The 15,419-nt window shown below is 48.8% G+C and overlaps 1 protein-coding gene across 1 annotated transcript in view; it reads right to left on the reverse strand.

The window, feature by feature from the left end:
- Positions 1-15,419, reverse strand: part of KIF18B (kinesin family member 18B) — a 68,781-nt gene that overhangs the window by 46,027 nt on the left and 7,335 nt on the right. The window contains exons 4-6 of the mRNA XM_077259702.1: positions 11,723-11,827; positions 1,795-1,905; positions 933-1,130 (exon numbers count right to left, since the gene is read on the reverse strand). Of these exons, the coding sequence (XP_077115817.1) occupies positions 933-1,130; positions 1,795-1,905; positions 11,723-11,827 (414 nt within the window). The remainder of the gene's footprint in view (positions 1-932; positions 1,131-1,794; positions 1,906-11,722; positions 11,828-15,419) is intronic.

Below are 15,419 nucleotides of genomic sequence, written 5' to 3' on the forward strand. Positions count from 1 at the left end.
CTTTTCATGGGAAGTCTGGCTGTTTTCTGGCAGCTTGTTCCCCAATCGATTCGCACAACCCAGTCCATCGACAACGACCATAATCTGTGGCTACTTGAAGCGAGCCCTGAAGCATCCGTGGCTCTTTTTTGATTAGCCGTTTTGGCTCCAACTAATCAAAAAAACAGCGGCGGATGTTGTCAGGTAAGCGGTGGTTCTCACGGTGGTGGGCAATGGATTTGTACCAACTCTAATTATAAATGTATAATTGTTGGGGGTCCAGATGCTGGATGCCAAAACCCAAGTGAATGCGCATGCGTGACCACCACGCTATTCATTTTTATGGGTCTGTGGGTGGGCAGATGTACGACCACCGGTCTCAGAGACAATAAACGAGTGGTTGTCACTACTACTCCATTTAGGAGGGCAAGACGTGACCCTCAATCTCATTATTGATGGAGGTCTCAGCACCAATGATACATTGAATCACAAATCATGTGGATAGATTTGCTCAACATTATTGGCAGCACAATCCCTTTAAATGTGTAAAATAGAATATAATGGAGGAAGAAGAAACGAGTCGTATATTTATAGAATCAGTCAATATGGGAAATCTCCAAACACAGTTCTTGGGAGTTCTACAGTCGTGAAGGAAATAAAAAGTGACAAACAAGAAGCATGTGTTACAGATGTGATGCTGTCCTCTAGTCGTGGAACATCTCAACATAAACAGAGCGAATCTGCGCCAAGTGTCCGATCGGTCTACGCAAGGAACAGATTACTCTGTGTTTGCTTTGTGCCCAGGAACTGCAGATTAAATTAATACACAGCAGACGCTGAAGGCTTTTTCATGAGGCTCTGAACACCACAAGATACTAATCAGGCATCGTGCTCATATGAAAAGAATCAGCGCCGAGCACCAAAAGCATGCGAGATCAAAGGACGGCGGGTACCTTGGCATCAGCCAGAGCGTTAATGACATTTATAAGCGCCAACAGGGAACGATTGATGTTGGCGCCCTCTCTCTGCCGCTCGCCTTTAGCGTTTGTGGTTGAGGCTCGTTCTGACCCGGCTAAATCAATTAGGCTCATTTTGGCCATGCGAATGTCCTGGTTGATGCTGGCTGTACGGTCTTTCTGCTTGACATAAATCTAGAAGAGAACAGACAAGATGAGGGTGTCATGGGTCAGGCATCATGTAAGTTGGAAATGTTGGGTTCAACTTTTTAAATCTATTGAGCCTTGTGACAATAACTGCATATAAACTAAAAGAATCTGACCAACTCCCCCTGTCTCCTGCTTGTGAAAGGTTTCTCCCTGTCACTTTTTACAAGCAGTAGGCAGGGAAAGACAGGCTGAACATGTGACTTAAGATACTGAGAAATCAGCACACAGCACTCAAAGAGAACAGACAAATAGTGTATATGGTGCTTGGCCAAACAAGTGCTCCTGTGTATGGGATCAAGCCTTTCAGGGCGGGGATAAGTGTTTGACATTACTCTGTACTGTTTCCATCTAAAAAAAAGCCGAATGAAGCGCTTGCCAGCCCCATAGAGAATAATTGCCGCTACTTTTGGAAAAAAGTTTTCCATTCAGCCAATTGGTGCAGGTCGCAGCAGTCGGACCCCCGTTGATCAATGACTTATTTCCACTGGAAAATACCTTGAACTGCAAGTAAAGCAAGAGGGCATTAAGCCTAATTTTCTGCAAAAAGACAAGAAATTGGGCTACTAAGATGTAACAATCATAGAAGTGGAAGGGAGGGGGCTGAAAAATAATAAGAAATTAAAATGAGTGAATTTAAAGGTAAACTTACCTGGAAAACAGCGTGTGAGCGGGATGACGTTGCGTTAGCGTCTGTCGGATGCTGCGTCCGGTTCAGGTTTCCGTTCGCCAACATTTGCAGTAGCTGCTTTGCAGATTTGGGCTTCGGATATCAAAGAGACAATAGTATTAGAAAATCTGCTGATTTCTGGAAATAACAGGATTTTTGGTTGCTTACCGTAAAATCTGTTTCTCTGAGCCTCCATTGGGGGACACAGGAACCATGGGTGTATGCTGCTGCCACTATGCACAAAAAAAGTTAGCTCCTCCTCTGCAGTGTACACCCCACCAACTGGCATTACGCACTTCAGTTAGTGAGAAAGCAGTAGGAGAAAAACAATAAGGTTGAATCATATCCACAAACATGAGAACTGTAAACGTGAGAACACAGAACAACAGAAACTGAATAACATGGGAGGGTGCTGTGTCCCCCAATGGAGGCTCCGAGAAACAGATTTTACGGTAAGCAACCAAAAATCCTGTTTTCTCTATCGCCTCTCATTGGGGGACACAGGAACCATGGGACTACCCAAAGCAGTCCCTGGGGCGGGAAAAACAGACTTCCATCAGGTCAGAGGACTCACCACTGCCGCCTGCAAGATCCTGCCTAAGCTGGCGTCTGCCGAAGCGTAGGTATGGACCTTGTAAAATTTGGCGAACGTGTGGATGGAAGACCAGGTTGCCGCTTTGCAAAGCTGTAGGGCGGAAGCCCTGTGGTGTACCGCCCAGCAGGCGCCGACTGCCTGGGTAGCGTGAGCCTTTATCCCAGGAGGGGGCACTCTGTTCTTGACCCGGTAAGCCTCCATAATTGCCTTTCTGATCCAGCGAGCAATAGTCGCCTTGGAAGCCGGCAGGCCTCTACGCGTGCCATCAGGTATGACGAAAAGAGAATCCGTCTTCCGGAAAGCGGTCGTTCTAGCCAGGTAGATCCTCACTGCCCTGATGAGGTCCATCTTGTTCAACGATTGCTCCAGAGGATGAGTCGGAGCTGGACAAAAGGAAGGTAGAACAATGTCGTCGTTGAGGTGAAAGGTGGAAACCACCTTAGGAAGGAAGGAAGGCGGAGGCCTGAGGACCACCTTGTCCTGGTGGATAACCAAGAAAGGAGGTCGGCAAGGAAGGGCCACCAACTCGGAAACGCGGCGGATAGAAGTGATGGCCACAAGAAAAGCCACCTTCCAAGATAGAACTGACAGGGAAACCTCCCTGAGAGGCTCAAAGGGGGAACCCCTCAGAGTGTCCAGCACAAGATTTAAATCCCATGAATCCACAGGGGCCCTGTATGGAGGGACAGCATGGGCTACTCCTTGAAGGAAGGTCTTAACCTGTGGCCGAGAAGATAACGTCTTCTGAAAAAGGATAGAGAGCGCAGAAACCTGGCCCTTTAGGGAACTAAGAGCAAGGCCCGAATCCAGTCCTGCCTGAAGGAAGGCCAAAGATGGAAGGCAGGGAAAAGGACATACCATATATACTCGAGTATAAGCCGAGATTTTCAGCCCATTTTTTTGGGCTGAAAGTCCCCCTGTCGGCTTATACTCGAGTCATACCCGGGGATCGGCAGGGGAAGGGGAGCGGGGGCTGTCTAATTATACTCACCTACTCCCGGCGCGGTCCCTGCTTCTTCCAGCGCTGCATCTTCTTCCTGTACTGAGCGGTCACATGGTACCGCTCATTACAGTCATGAATATGCGGCTCCACCTCCCATAGGGGTGGTGCCGCATATTCATGACTGCAATGAGCGGTAACGGTGACCGCTCAATACAGGAAGAAGATGCAGCGGTGGAAGAAGCAGGGACCGCGCCAGGAGCAGGTAAGTATACGACGAGGGGAGCGCTGCGCGATATTTACCGCTCCTCGTTCCGGTGCGGCTCAGTCATCAGCGTCCTCTGGCTGTGACGCTCAGGTCAGAGGGCGCGGTGACGTAGTCAGTGGGCGCCCTTTGCTGAGCGTCAGTGCTGGAGACGGAGCCGCACGAGGAGCAGGTAAATATTGAAAGCGCCGGAGTCCTGAGCGAAGAGAGGTGAGTATGTGATTTTTTTTTTTTATTGCAGCAGCAGCATTATATATTGCACAGCTTTATATGGAGCATCTATGGGGCCATAATGAACGGTGCAGAGCATTATATATGGCACAGCTTTATATGGAGCATCTATGGGGCCATAATGAACGGTGCAGAGCATTATATATGGCACAGCTTTATATGGAGCATCTATGGGGCCATAATGAAAGGATGCAGAGCATTATATATGGCACAGCTTTATATGGAGCATCTATGGGGCAATAATCAAAGGTATGGAGCATTATATGTGGCACAGCTTTATATGGAGCATCTATGGGGCAATAATGAACGGTATGGAGCATCTATTTTTATTTTTGAAATTCACCGGTAGCTGCTGCATTTCCTACCCTAGGCTTATACTCGAGTCAATAAGTTTTCCCAGTTTTTTGTGGCAAAATTAGGGGGGGGGGGGGGGGGGGGGTCGGCTTATACTCGGGTCGGCTTATACTCGAGTATATACGGTAGGTGAAACGCGGTTGGACTCGCACCAACGGAAGTATGCCTTCCAGGTACGATACATGAGGGATGTAGAAACCACAAAAGAAGTGACCAAAAGGAATAACTATAATTAATAGAAAAACTCTTTATTAAATACAAATATTATAAAAATACTGTGACAACAATGGAACACAAATGGGGAAATGGTACAGGTCATGAAGCAAGTACTACCATGTAGATACAAGAACGTGTAGGCCACACACTGGCTCCCTATATTACATGTATATGAGATGTTGGTATGGGGAAAAACAATACACCAAAAAGATCAGAGTGGCTGATGTGTGCAAAAATTGAGCACACTAGATCTCATTTATCACTATACCCTAGGACATATAGATAAATAGTATAGACCTCCCTAGTCAATGTGCTGCTGCACAAGCGTGTAAAAATCAAAAGAACAAGTTAACTTAAATAGTCCGGGGTAACCACCAGACAACATGCTGGTGGAGCACTAAGCTGACTGTGCTTATTTGTAGATGTCAGCCATAACTGAAGCCGCTTAACCCAGCACCAGGAGAAAACCAGGATGGCGCAAGCACACTCTATGCATCAGACAAACCACGTTGTCACAATTATATTACCTTGTCCTGGGTGGTTAGCGGGTGTATGCGTATGGGTGTCTACCCGACGCGCGTTTTGGAGCGAGGCTCCTTCGTCAGGGGGCGTGTCCAGGTACGATAGTAGATCCTGGAAGACGAAGGCTTCCGAGCCTGGATCATGGTGTGCCGGACGCTCTTAGAACTGCGGTCTCAACCGCCACGCCATTAAACTGAGCGACCAAGAATTCAGGTGGCAGATTGGACCATGAGACAGAAGAGCAGGTCTGTCTGGAAGGCACCAAGGGGCGTCCGCGAGAAGATTGACGATCTCCGCAAACCAAGCTCTCCTGGGCCAATCCGGGGTGATCAGAATGACCAGTACCCCTTCCGCTTTGATCTTTTTCAACAGCTTGGGAAGCAAGGGAAAGGGTGGGAACAGATAGGGCAGTACGAACTGCGACCAAGGAATGGCCAGAGCGTCGACGCCCACTGCGAGAGGGTCGCGAGACATGGAGACGAACCGAGGGACCTTCCTGTTCATTCGGGACGCCGTGAGGTCCACGTCTGGAGTTCCCCATCGAAGACAAATCTGATGGAAGACCTCCTGATGCAAGGACCATTCCCCTGCCGCGAGACCCTCGCAGCTGAGGAAGTCGGTGGCCCAATTTTCCACGCCGGGGATATGCACCACAGATATCACCGGAACTGTTGCCTCTGCCCAGAGGAGGATCTTGGATACCTCGGCCAGGGCCAAGGAGCTCAGAGTCCCCCCCGATGGTTGACATATGCCACCGCCGTGGCATTGTCTGTCTGGATTCGGATTGGTAGACCCCTGAGAATCCTTTCCCAGTGACGAAGGGACAAAGATGGCCCGAATCTCAAGGACACTGATCGGCAGAGTTGACTCCTACGCCAACCAACGACCCGGAACAGTCAGGTGGCGAAACACCGCACCCCAGCCGAGCAGGCTGGCGTCCGTCGTCACCACTTGCCAGTGAACTGGAAGGAAGGACCTGCCCTGGGAGATGAGAGGCGACGTCAGCCACCAGTTAAGAGACCGTTTGACCCGGGGGAGAGAGTCGGATCGGACGATCCAGGGAGAAGACAGACCTGTCCCACTGAGTCAGGATGGCTTGCTGAAGAGGTCGTGAGTGAAATTGGGCAAAGGGAATCGCTTCCAATGTTGCTACCATCCTCCCCAGAACCTTCAAGGCCGATCAGAAGGAGGGAAACCAAGGACCCTGGAGCAAGCGTACGTCCCGACGAAGGATGGATCTCTTGTCTTCGGGAAGGAAGACTTTGGTCTGACGAGTGTCGAAGAGCATGCCCAGAAAAACGATGCGCTGAGAAGGAATAAGGCAGGACTTCTTCCAGTTGACCAGCCACCTGAAGCGGGCTAGGGTGTCGAGGACGATGGACAGACTTTCGTGAGCCTGAGAAAAAGACGGAGCCATGATGAGGATGTCGTCGAGGTATGGAAACAGAACCAGGCCTCTGACCCTCAAGATGGCTATCAGCGCCGCCATGATCTTCGTGAAAACCCTGGGAGCGGTTGCAAGACCGAACAGCAGGGCGATGAACTGAAAATGGTCCTGGAGCACCGCAAAGCGCAGGAATCGGTGATGTCCCGGAAATATCGGGACATGGAGGTAGGCGTCCTGAATATCTATGGAACACAGAAACTCCTGAGCCTCCACGGAAGCAATTACTGAACGAAGGGATTCCATCCTGAAGTGACTCAGACGAACCCTCTTGTTCAGCAATTTGAGATCCAGAATGGGACGAACCCTGCCGTCTTTTTTCGGGACCACAAAAAGATTTGAATAGAAACCTGTGAAACGTTCTTTTTCTGGGACGGGAACGATCACCCCGGCTCTGAGGAGAGAAGCGATGGCTGCGAAGAAGCCCGGAACTAGAGCGGGGTCTCTTGGAGGTCGGGATTCGAAGAAACGATCCCAGGGTCGTGAAACGAACTCTATTTTGTAACCCGAGGATACCACTTCCCTGACCCATGCGTCCTCTACTGAGGAGATCCAGACATCCCTGAAGAAGAGGGGTAGGGTGGGGTCTTGCCAAGAGTCATGACGAAATGGATCTTCCAGTCCTGGACCTGGAGGATCTACCCTGGGAGTAGCAAGAACGCCAGTAAGGAGTGGGCCTAAAGGATACTGCCTTCTTCTCTTGGCGTGCCTGTGGCCTCTGTTGCTGCTGGGAAAAGGAGTTTGACGAAGCGACGAAAAGGCCGAAAGGACCGGAATTGCTGTCTAGGAGGAGGGTGGCGAGGTTTAGCCTGGGGAAGAAGAGAACTTGTACCCCCGGTAGCGTCCTTAATGATTTGGTCCAGCTTAGAACCAAAGAGACGTGAGCCTTGAAAAGGCAGGTTGGTAAGGGACTTTTTAGAAGACAAGTCCACCTGCCAGGCCTTGAGCCAAACGGTCCGGCGGATGGCAACAGCATTGCTGGACACCTGAGCCGCACAAGACGCGGCATCCAGGGAAGCGGAGACCAGGTATTCACCCGCGTGAGAAATCTGGTTGGCAAGCTCCGCCAGCTGTCCGGGTGGAGCCCTGTCCAGGATGCCTCGACGGAGTTGTTTGGCCCACTTGGATATGGAATTTGAAAACCCAAGTGGAAGCGAAAGCTGGGCATAGAGTAGCTGCAGCCGCTTCAAAGGCTGACTTTGCAAAGGATTCTATGACTATCGTTAAAATCCTTCAGAGATGCTCCGACGGAAAGTGGAAGCACCGTGTTGGTGGACAGCCTGGAAACTGGGGGATCCACCAAGGTAGAAAAAGTCCAATTGGCGGTAAGTTCTGGAGAAAAAGGATATAAAACGCCAAGGCGTTTTCCCCTCTGAAAACGTCTGGTCGGATTCTCTCTTTCTCTGTTCATGATCTCCTCGAATTCAGGGTGAGGAGCGAAAAACTTTGAAGGTGGTTTAGCCCATCTAAACGAAACCGCCTGATCTGCGGGTTCCGTAGAGGACTCCTTGATGCCACAGGTTTGATTTATCACTCCGATGAGATTCTGAACCATATCCCTCATGGAAGCGATTTAGTTAGAATCCAGCTCCGAAATATCCTCTGAGGGCACATCAGAGGACCATGTGGTGAGATGGAGCGAGAAGAGGACTCAGACCGGCGTTCCTGTCTGGACCTTCTGCGGCTTATAATGGAGGGCTCGGACGGAGGCTCCTGCGACCCGCTGGCAACTACGGGAGCCTGCAGGGGAAATCGATCGAGCACGGACACCTGAGTTTGAGACACCAGAGTTAGATCCGGTACCGACTGACAGAGAGGAAGCCCAGCCTGGGGTGGGGGTATCACTCAAGCGGAGCGGCAGTGGGCACGATCGGGTTGCTGCAGGCCTGACAGAGTGGAGAGGACTGACCTGAGGGAAGTTTGCAGTTACAAGACGAACATGTAAAGTATTTGACTAAGGCAGATCAAGAAAAGGAAGAAGTAGGAGGACGAGAGCGGCTTCCCTTAGAAGAAGACATCTTGAAGGGTCCCTGAAGAAAATGCCAGAGGGTTAGGGGACAGGGGGGCAGAGGGGAGTGTCAGTCTGCAGTGCAGAGCTACACACGGCAGACGAAAACGGATTCCGGGTGGCGGAAGCTGTCCGGCTTGCGGGATGGACCTCCGGTGAGAAGTAGCCCTTTAGGCAGGAAAGTGGTATGAGCTCCTGCCACAATCCGAAAAGTGGGAACCGAATGACCGCCTTCCAGATGTTGACCGCTGAGATGTGGCGCCAAACGGTGGTACAGAGTAGAGAGGACTCGTGTGCTCAGGAGTCCCAAGATGGCGCCGGTGGGCGGAGAAAAGGTGGTGACCTCTGTGGGAGATTGTCGGGTGGGAGAAAAGCCCGCCTGATCAAAGACAGAAGAGGGCGGAGTCACGGCACCGGAAGTAGGCCCGGGCAGAAGCCGGGGCCTAAATTAGAGGCCGGCGACTGCCAGTGCAAGACCGCGGCGCCGGAGCCGTGCGCCGCAGGTAGGAAGCGGCACGGCAGCCTGCCAGGGCCGCCGCGCTGGAACCATGGCATCACTACCGCAGAGAGCGGCCGGAGCAGCGCGGCCGCAGGGGCCCGAAGCGGCGGCCTGCCAAGGCCACCGCGCTGGCACAGATGGCAGGGCAGCCGCTAAGGGCGGCCAGAACCACACGGTTGCAGGGGCAAGAAGCGGCACGGTAGCCTGTATAGGCCGCCGCCCCGGAACAGGAGGCACAACGGCCGCAGCCACGGAAGCGGTGCGGCAGACAGAAAGAAGCGCAGCCGCCGCGCGACAAAGCGATCCCGGCCCGTGCGGCTGAAAAGAGGCTCCTACATCTGCGTGCCGCTGCCCGCTATGAAACGGGCGATGACCAGTGAGATCCCCTCAATAAAGCACCCCCTTTGAAGATCTGGGATGGGGGAAATACTCACCTTAAACATCCCACGCCGTTACTAACCTGAAGAGGAATGAGACATCCAGGGAGCTGATGGACGTCTTCGTCTCCTCCAACCGACAGGCTCTGGTGGGCGAGTGGGTGGACCGGACATCGGAGCACGCTTGTGTGCTAGGATCTTGGTCCTGCAGAGGGATCTATGAGGATACGGGGTGGCAGTACACGCTGTACTCATAGTCCGTATTGTGGGATTACAGGTGTGACTGTTCACCCTGTATCCCTCCGGAAAACCTGTAAGAAAACGACGCACATTGAGGTAGATAAGGGTCTAATGAAAGACCCGTGTCCACCTCCTGCTGACACTAAAGGTACCTTCACACTGAACAACTTAACAACGATAACGATAGCGATCCGTGACGTTGCAGCGTCCTGGATAGCGATATCGTTGTGTTTGACACGCAGCAGCGATCTGGTTCCCGCTGTGATATCGTTGGTCGGAGCTAGAAGGCCAGCACCTTATTTCATCGCTGGATCACCCGCTGACATCGCTGAATCGGTGTGTGTGACGCGGATTCAGCGATGTCTTCACTGGTAACCAGGGTAAACATCGGGTTACTAAGCGCAGGGCCACGCTTAGTAACCCGATATTTACCCTGGTTACCATTGTTAAAGTAAAAAAAAAAAAACACTACATACTCACATTCCGGTGTCTGTCGCGTCCCCCGGCGTCCGCTTCCCTGCACTGTGTCAGCGCCGGCTGGCCGTAAAGCAGAGCACAGCGGTGACGTCACCGCTCTGCTTTAGGGCCGGCGCTTACACAGTGCAGGGAAGCGGACGCCGGGGGACCCGACAGACACCGGAATGTAAGTATGTAGTGTTTGGTTTTTTTTACATTTACACTGGTAACCAGGGTAAACATTGGGTTACTAAGCGCGGCCCTGCGCTTAGTAACCCGATGTTTACCCTGGTTACCCGGGGACTTCGGCATCGTTGGTCGCTGGAGAGCTGTCTGTGTGACAGCTCTCCAGCGACCACACAACGACGAAACAGCGACGCTGCAGCGATCGGCATCGTTGTCTATATCGCTGCAGCGTCGCTTAATGTGACGGTACCTTAAGCTAAACTGAAGTGCATAATGCCAGTCGGTGGGGTGTACACTGCAGAGGAGGAGCTAACTTTTTTTCTGCATAGCGTCAGCCTCCTAGTGGCAGCAGCATACACCCCATGGTTCCTGTGTCCCCCAATGAGAGGCGATAGAGAAAAATAAAATAGCACCCATTAGGTCAGGTGATAACTTGCTGATTGGTGGGGTACAATGGGTGGGACCCGCACCGATCAGCAGAATGGGGAATTATTAGCCTTGAGGGGTCACTTTGACCCTCCACTTTATTTTAACTAAACCTACAACATAATGCACAACTCAAGAAATCATGATCAACATAATTTTATTAATATAAAAAAGAAAATGCATGACATACAAAGGGAAAACAAAAACCAGGAGGAAAAAGAGTGCGGGATATCACGATATTCCCTCGTCAAAGCTCAGGCGAAACGCGCGTCGGGCAGGTGCGGGTTATCACTGGACTACATACACGGTTAGTATTCCATTACATTGTACAGCTCTCATTATCAGTCTGGCATATGAACGTTAGGTGTTTACATTGCGCTATCATGTTATCTGATATGTAAGGTTCTCACTGAATTTTTACACTGTGTTGTGACTTATATTATTTTTGTGAGACCATACAGAATTTGTGATATAGTGTCCCCCCGTCTCCAGTTCTGATAGGTACTAAAACACTTTATGGATGCTAATATAGGATATTTTGTGATGTCTATTGGGTACATACCCTTATTTCCATCTGACTCTAGGAGTCAAATTGTATAGTAATATTAGTCCTTCGTGATATCCCGCACTCTTTTTCCTCCTGGTTTTTGTTTTCCCTTTGTATATGTCATGCATTTTCTTTTTTATATTAATAAAATTATGTTGATCATGATTTCTTGAGTTGTGCATTATGTTGTAGGTTTAGTTTATTCTTTAATGCACGCCACATATTTATTTGTGTATATATGTGTATTAATTATTTCCTCCACTTTATTTTGTAACAGAGGTAAACACCCCGAGTGCTGCTCCATTCATTCTCTACAGGGCGGCCCCACAGGGCATGAATGAGGCGGAGGTGGAGTGTGTGCACTACTGCTCTATCCTAATGGGGATAACAGTGCCCTGTTCTGCCAATCGGTGTTGGTCCCAGAGGTCGGATAATCACCGATCAACAGGTTATCACCGGAGAACCCCTTTAATGAATATGTTTACTTACAAACAAGTGTCCCCAATGTATAACAAAACACCCTAGCCCTCTGCCAGCACTGCTGCTAATGAACGACAGGACCACGCCAGGTTTGTACTGTGGAGTTGGACACGAAATCACTTACCTGATGGAAGGAGAGGCCCTGGACCACAACCCCTTTCTGAGGATCCTCTCGGATTGCTAAAAACCCTTTGGGTTCCAGCAGGTCCTGGATCTGTTCATTGTAGACCTGAAAAAACAGCGAGAAAAAGAATAAATTTCTGTTCTGGAATACTAAGGGTGACGAATATAATATATATATATATATATATATATATATATATATACACACACACATATACATACATATACACACACACATAACAGACCAAAAGTTTGGACACCTTCTTATTTAAAGATTTTTCTGTATTTTCATGACTATGAAAATTGTACATTCACACTGAAGGCATCAAAACTATGAATTAACACATGTGGAATTATATACTTAACAAAAAAGTGTGAAACAACTGAAATTATGTCTTATATTCTAGGTTCTTCAAAGCAGCCACCTTTTGCTTTGATGACTTCTTTGCACACTCTTGATGAGCTTTAAGAGGTAGTCACCGGGAATGGTTTTCACTTCACAGGTGTGCCCTGTCAGGTTTAATAAGTGGGATTTCTTGCCTCATAAATGGGGTTGGGACCATCAGTTGTGTTGTGCAGAAGTCTGGTGGATACACAGCTGAGAGTCCTACTGAATAGACTGTTAGAATTTGTATTATGGCAAGAAAAAAGCAGCTAAGTAAAGAAAAACGAGTGGCCATCATTACTTAAAGAAATGAAGGTCAGTCAGTCTGAAAAATTGGGAAAACTTTGAAAGTGTCCCCAAGTGCAGTGGCAAAAACCATCAAGCACTACAAAGAAACTGGCTCACATGAGGACCGTCCCAGGAAAGGAAGACCAAGAGTCACCTCTGCTTCTGAGGATAAGTTTATTCGTGTCACCAGCATTAGAAATCGCAGGATAACAGCAGCTAAGATTAGAGACCAGGTCAATGCCACACAGAGTTCTAGCAGCAGACACATCTCTACAACAACTGTTAAAAGGAGACTTTGTGCAGCAGACCTTCATGGTAAAAAATATAGTTCTTACCGATAACGGTATTTTTCTGAGCCCATGACGGCACCACGGAGAGAGGGGATCCGCCCATCAAGGACAGGAAACCTACAGATAAAAGACGGTACCACTCTCCCGCATCAGTTGTTTACTAGAGAACGATGGAAGACAATGGAATAGAATATTAGTTTTAACATTACTTAACTTAATTGAGATACCGCGTGACTTAATCATATAAATAGCATATGGCACTATGTTAGTGTGCACACCCATAAGTGAAGGGAGGGAATGTACGGGTGCCGTCATGGGCTCAGAGAAATACCGTTATCGGTGAGAACTATATTTTTCTCTGACGCCCATGACGGCACCACGGAGAGATTTGCATAGATTGTACATTCAGGGAGGGCACACCGCTTCCAGAACCTTTTTACCAAAGGTAAGGTCTGAAGAGGAGATAAGGTCCCATCTATAGTGCCTATAGAATGTAGATGGTGAGGACCAGGTAGCAGCTCTACATATCTGCTCAATTGAAGCTCTGGCCTTCTCCGCCCAAGATGTTGCTACTGCTCTCGTTGAGTGAGCCTTGACATCTCCCGGGACGCACATTCCACTTGATGAATATGATAGGCTGATGGCATCCGTGATCTTTCTTGCCAAAGTGGCTTTGGAGGCTTTTTTCCCCTTCCGGGGACACACAAAGAGAGAGGCATCCTCCCTACTCTCTCTGGTGGCTGTAGGTCTCCCATCGAGGACAGGAAACCAAATGATGCAGGAGAGTGGTACCGCCTTTTTATCTGTAGGTTTCCTGTCCATGGTGGGCGGATCCCCTCTCTCCGTGGTGCCGTCATGGGCGTCAGAGAAATAGCTGCTAGGAAACCACTGCTAAGGACAGGCAACAAGCAGAAGAGACTTGTTTGGGCTAAAGAACACAAGGAATGGACATTAGATCAGTGGAAATCTGTGTGTCCAAATTTGAGATCTTTGGTTCCAACCACCGTGTCTTTGTGCGACGCAGAAAAGGTGAACGGATGGACTCTACATGCCTGGTTCCCACCGTGAAGCATGGAGGAGGAGGTGAGATGGTGTGGTGGGTGCTTTGCTGGTGACACTGTTGGGGATTTATTAAAAATTGAAGGCATACTGAACCAGCATGGCTACCACAGCATCTTGCAGCGGCATGCTATTCCATCCGGTTTGCGTTTAGTTGGACCATCATTTATTTTTCAACAGGACAATGACCCCAAACACACCTCCAGGCTGTGTAAGGGCTATTTGACCAAGAAGGAGAGTGATGGGGTTCTATGCCAGATGACCTGGCCTCCACAGTCACCAGACCTGAACCCAATCGAGATAGTTTGGGGTGAGCTGGACGGCAGAGTGAAGGCAAAAGGGCCAACAAGTGCTAAGCATCTCTGGGAACTCCTTCAAGATTGTTGGAAGACCATTCCCGGTGACTACCTCTTGAAGCTCATCAAGAGAATGCCAAGAGTGTGCAAAGCAGTCATCAAAGCAAAAGGTGGCTACTTTGAAGAACCTAGAATATAAGACATAATTTCAGTTCTTTCACACTTTTTTGTTAAGTATATAATTCCACATGTGTTAATTCATAGTTTTGATGCCTTCAGTGTCAATGTACAATTTTCATAGTCATGAAAATACAGAAAAATCTTTAAATGAGAAGGTGTCCAAACTTTTGGTCTGTTAGACATATATATATATACACTCACCGGCCACTTTATTAGGTACACCATGCTAGTAACGGGTTGGACCCCTTTTGCCTTCAGAACTGCCTCAATTCTTCGTGGCATAGATTCAACAAGGTGCTGGAAGCATTCCTCAGAGATTTTGGTCCATATTGACATGATGGCATCACACAGTTGCCGCAGATTTGTCGGCTGCACATCCCAAAGATGCTCCATACAAGGCAGGATGGATCCATGCTTTCATGTTGTTTACGCCAAATTCTGACCCTACCATCCGAATGTTGCAGCAGAAATCGAGACTCATCAGACCAAGCAACGTTTTTCCAATCTTCTACTGTCCAATTTCGATGAGCTTGTGCAAATTGTAGCCTCAGTTTCCTGTTCTTAGCTGAAAGGAGTGGTACCCGGTGTGGTCTTTTGCTGCTGTAGCCCATCTGCCTCAAAGTTCGACGCACTGTGCGTTCAGAGATGCTCTTAGGCCTACCTTGGTTGTAACGGGTGGCGATTTGAGTCACTGTTGCCTTTCTATCAGCTCGAACCAGTCTGCCCATTCTCCTCTGACCTCTGGCATCAACAAGGCATTTCCGCCCACAGAACTGCCGCTCACTGGATTTTTTTTCTTTTTCGGACCATTCTCTGTAAACCCTAGAGATGGTTGTGCGTGAAAATCCCAGTAGATCAGCAGTTTCTGAAATACTCAGACCAGCCCTTCTGGCACCAACAACCATGCCACGTTCAAAGGCACTCAAATCACCTTTCTTCCCCATACTGATGCTCGGTTTGAACTGCAGGAGATTGTCTTGACCATGTCTACATGCCTAAATGCACTGAGTTGCCGCCATGTGATTGGCTGATTAGAAATTAAGTGTTAACAAGAAGTTGGACAGGTGTACCTAATAAAGTGGCCAGTGAGTGTGTGTGTGTATATATATATATATATATATATATATATATATATATATATATATATATATATATATATATATATATATATATATATATATATATTTGTCTAAGGGGTAC

Source organism: Ranitomeya variabilis, chromosome 4 (assembly GCF_051348905.1).
Source record: "Ranitomeya variabilis isolate aRanVar5 chromosome 4, aRanVar5.hap1, whole genome shotgun sequence".
NCBI lineage: Eukaryota > Metazoa > Chordata > Amphibia > Anura > Dendrobatidae > Ranitomeya > Ranitomeya variabilis.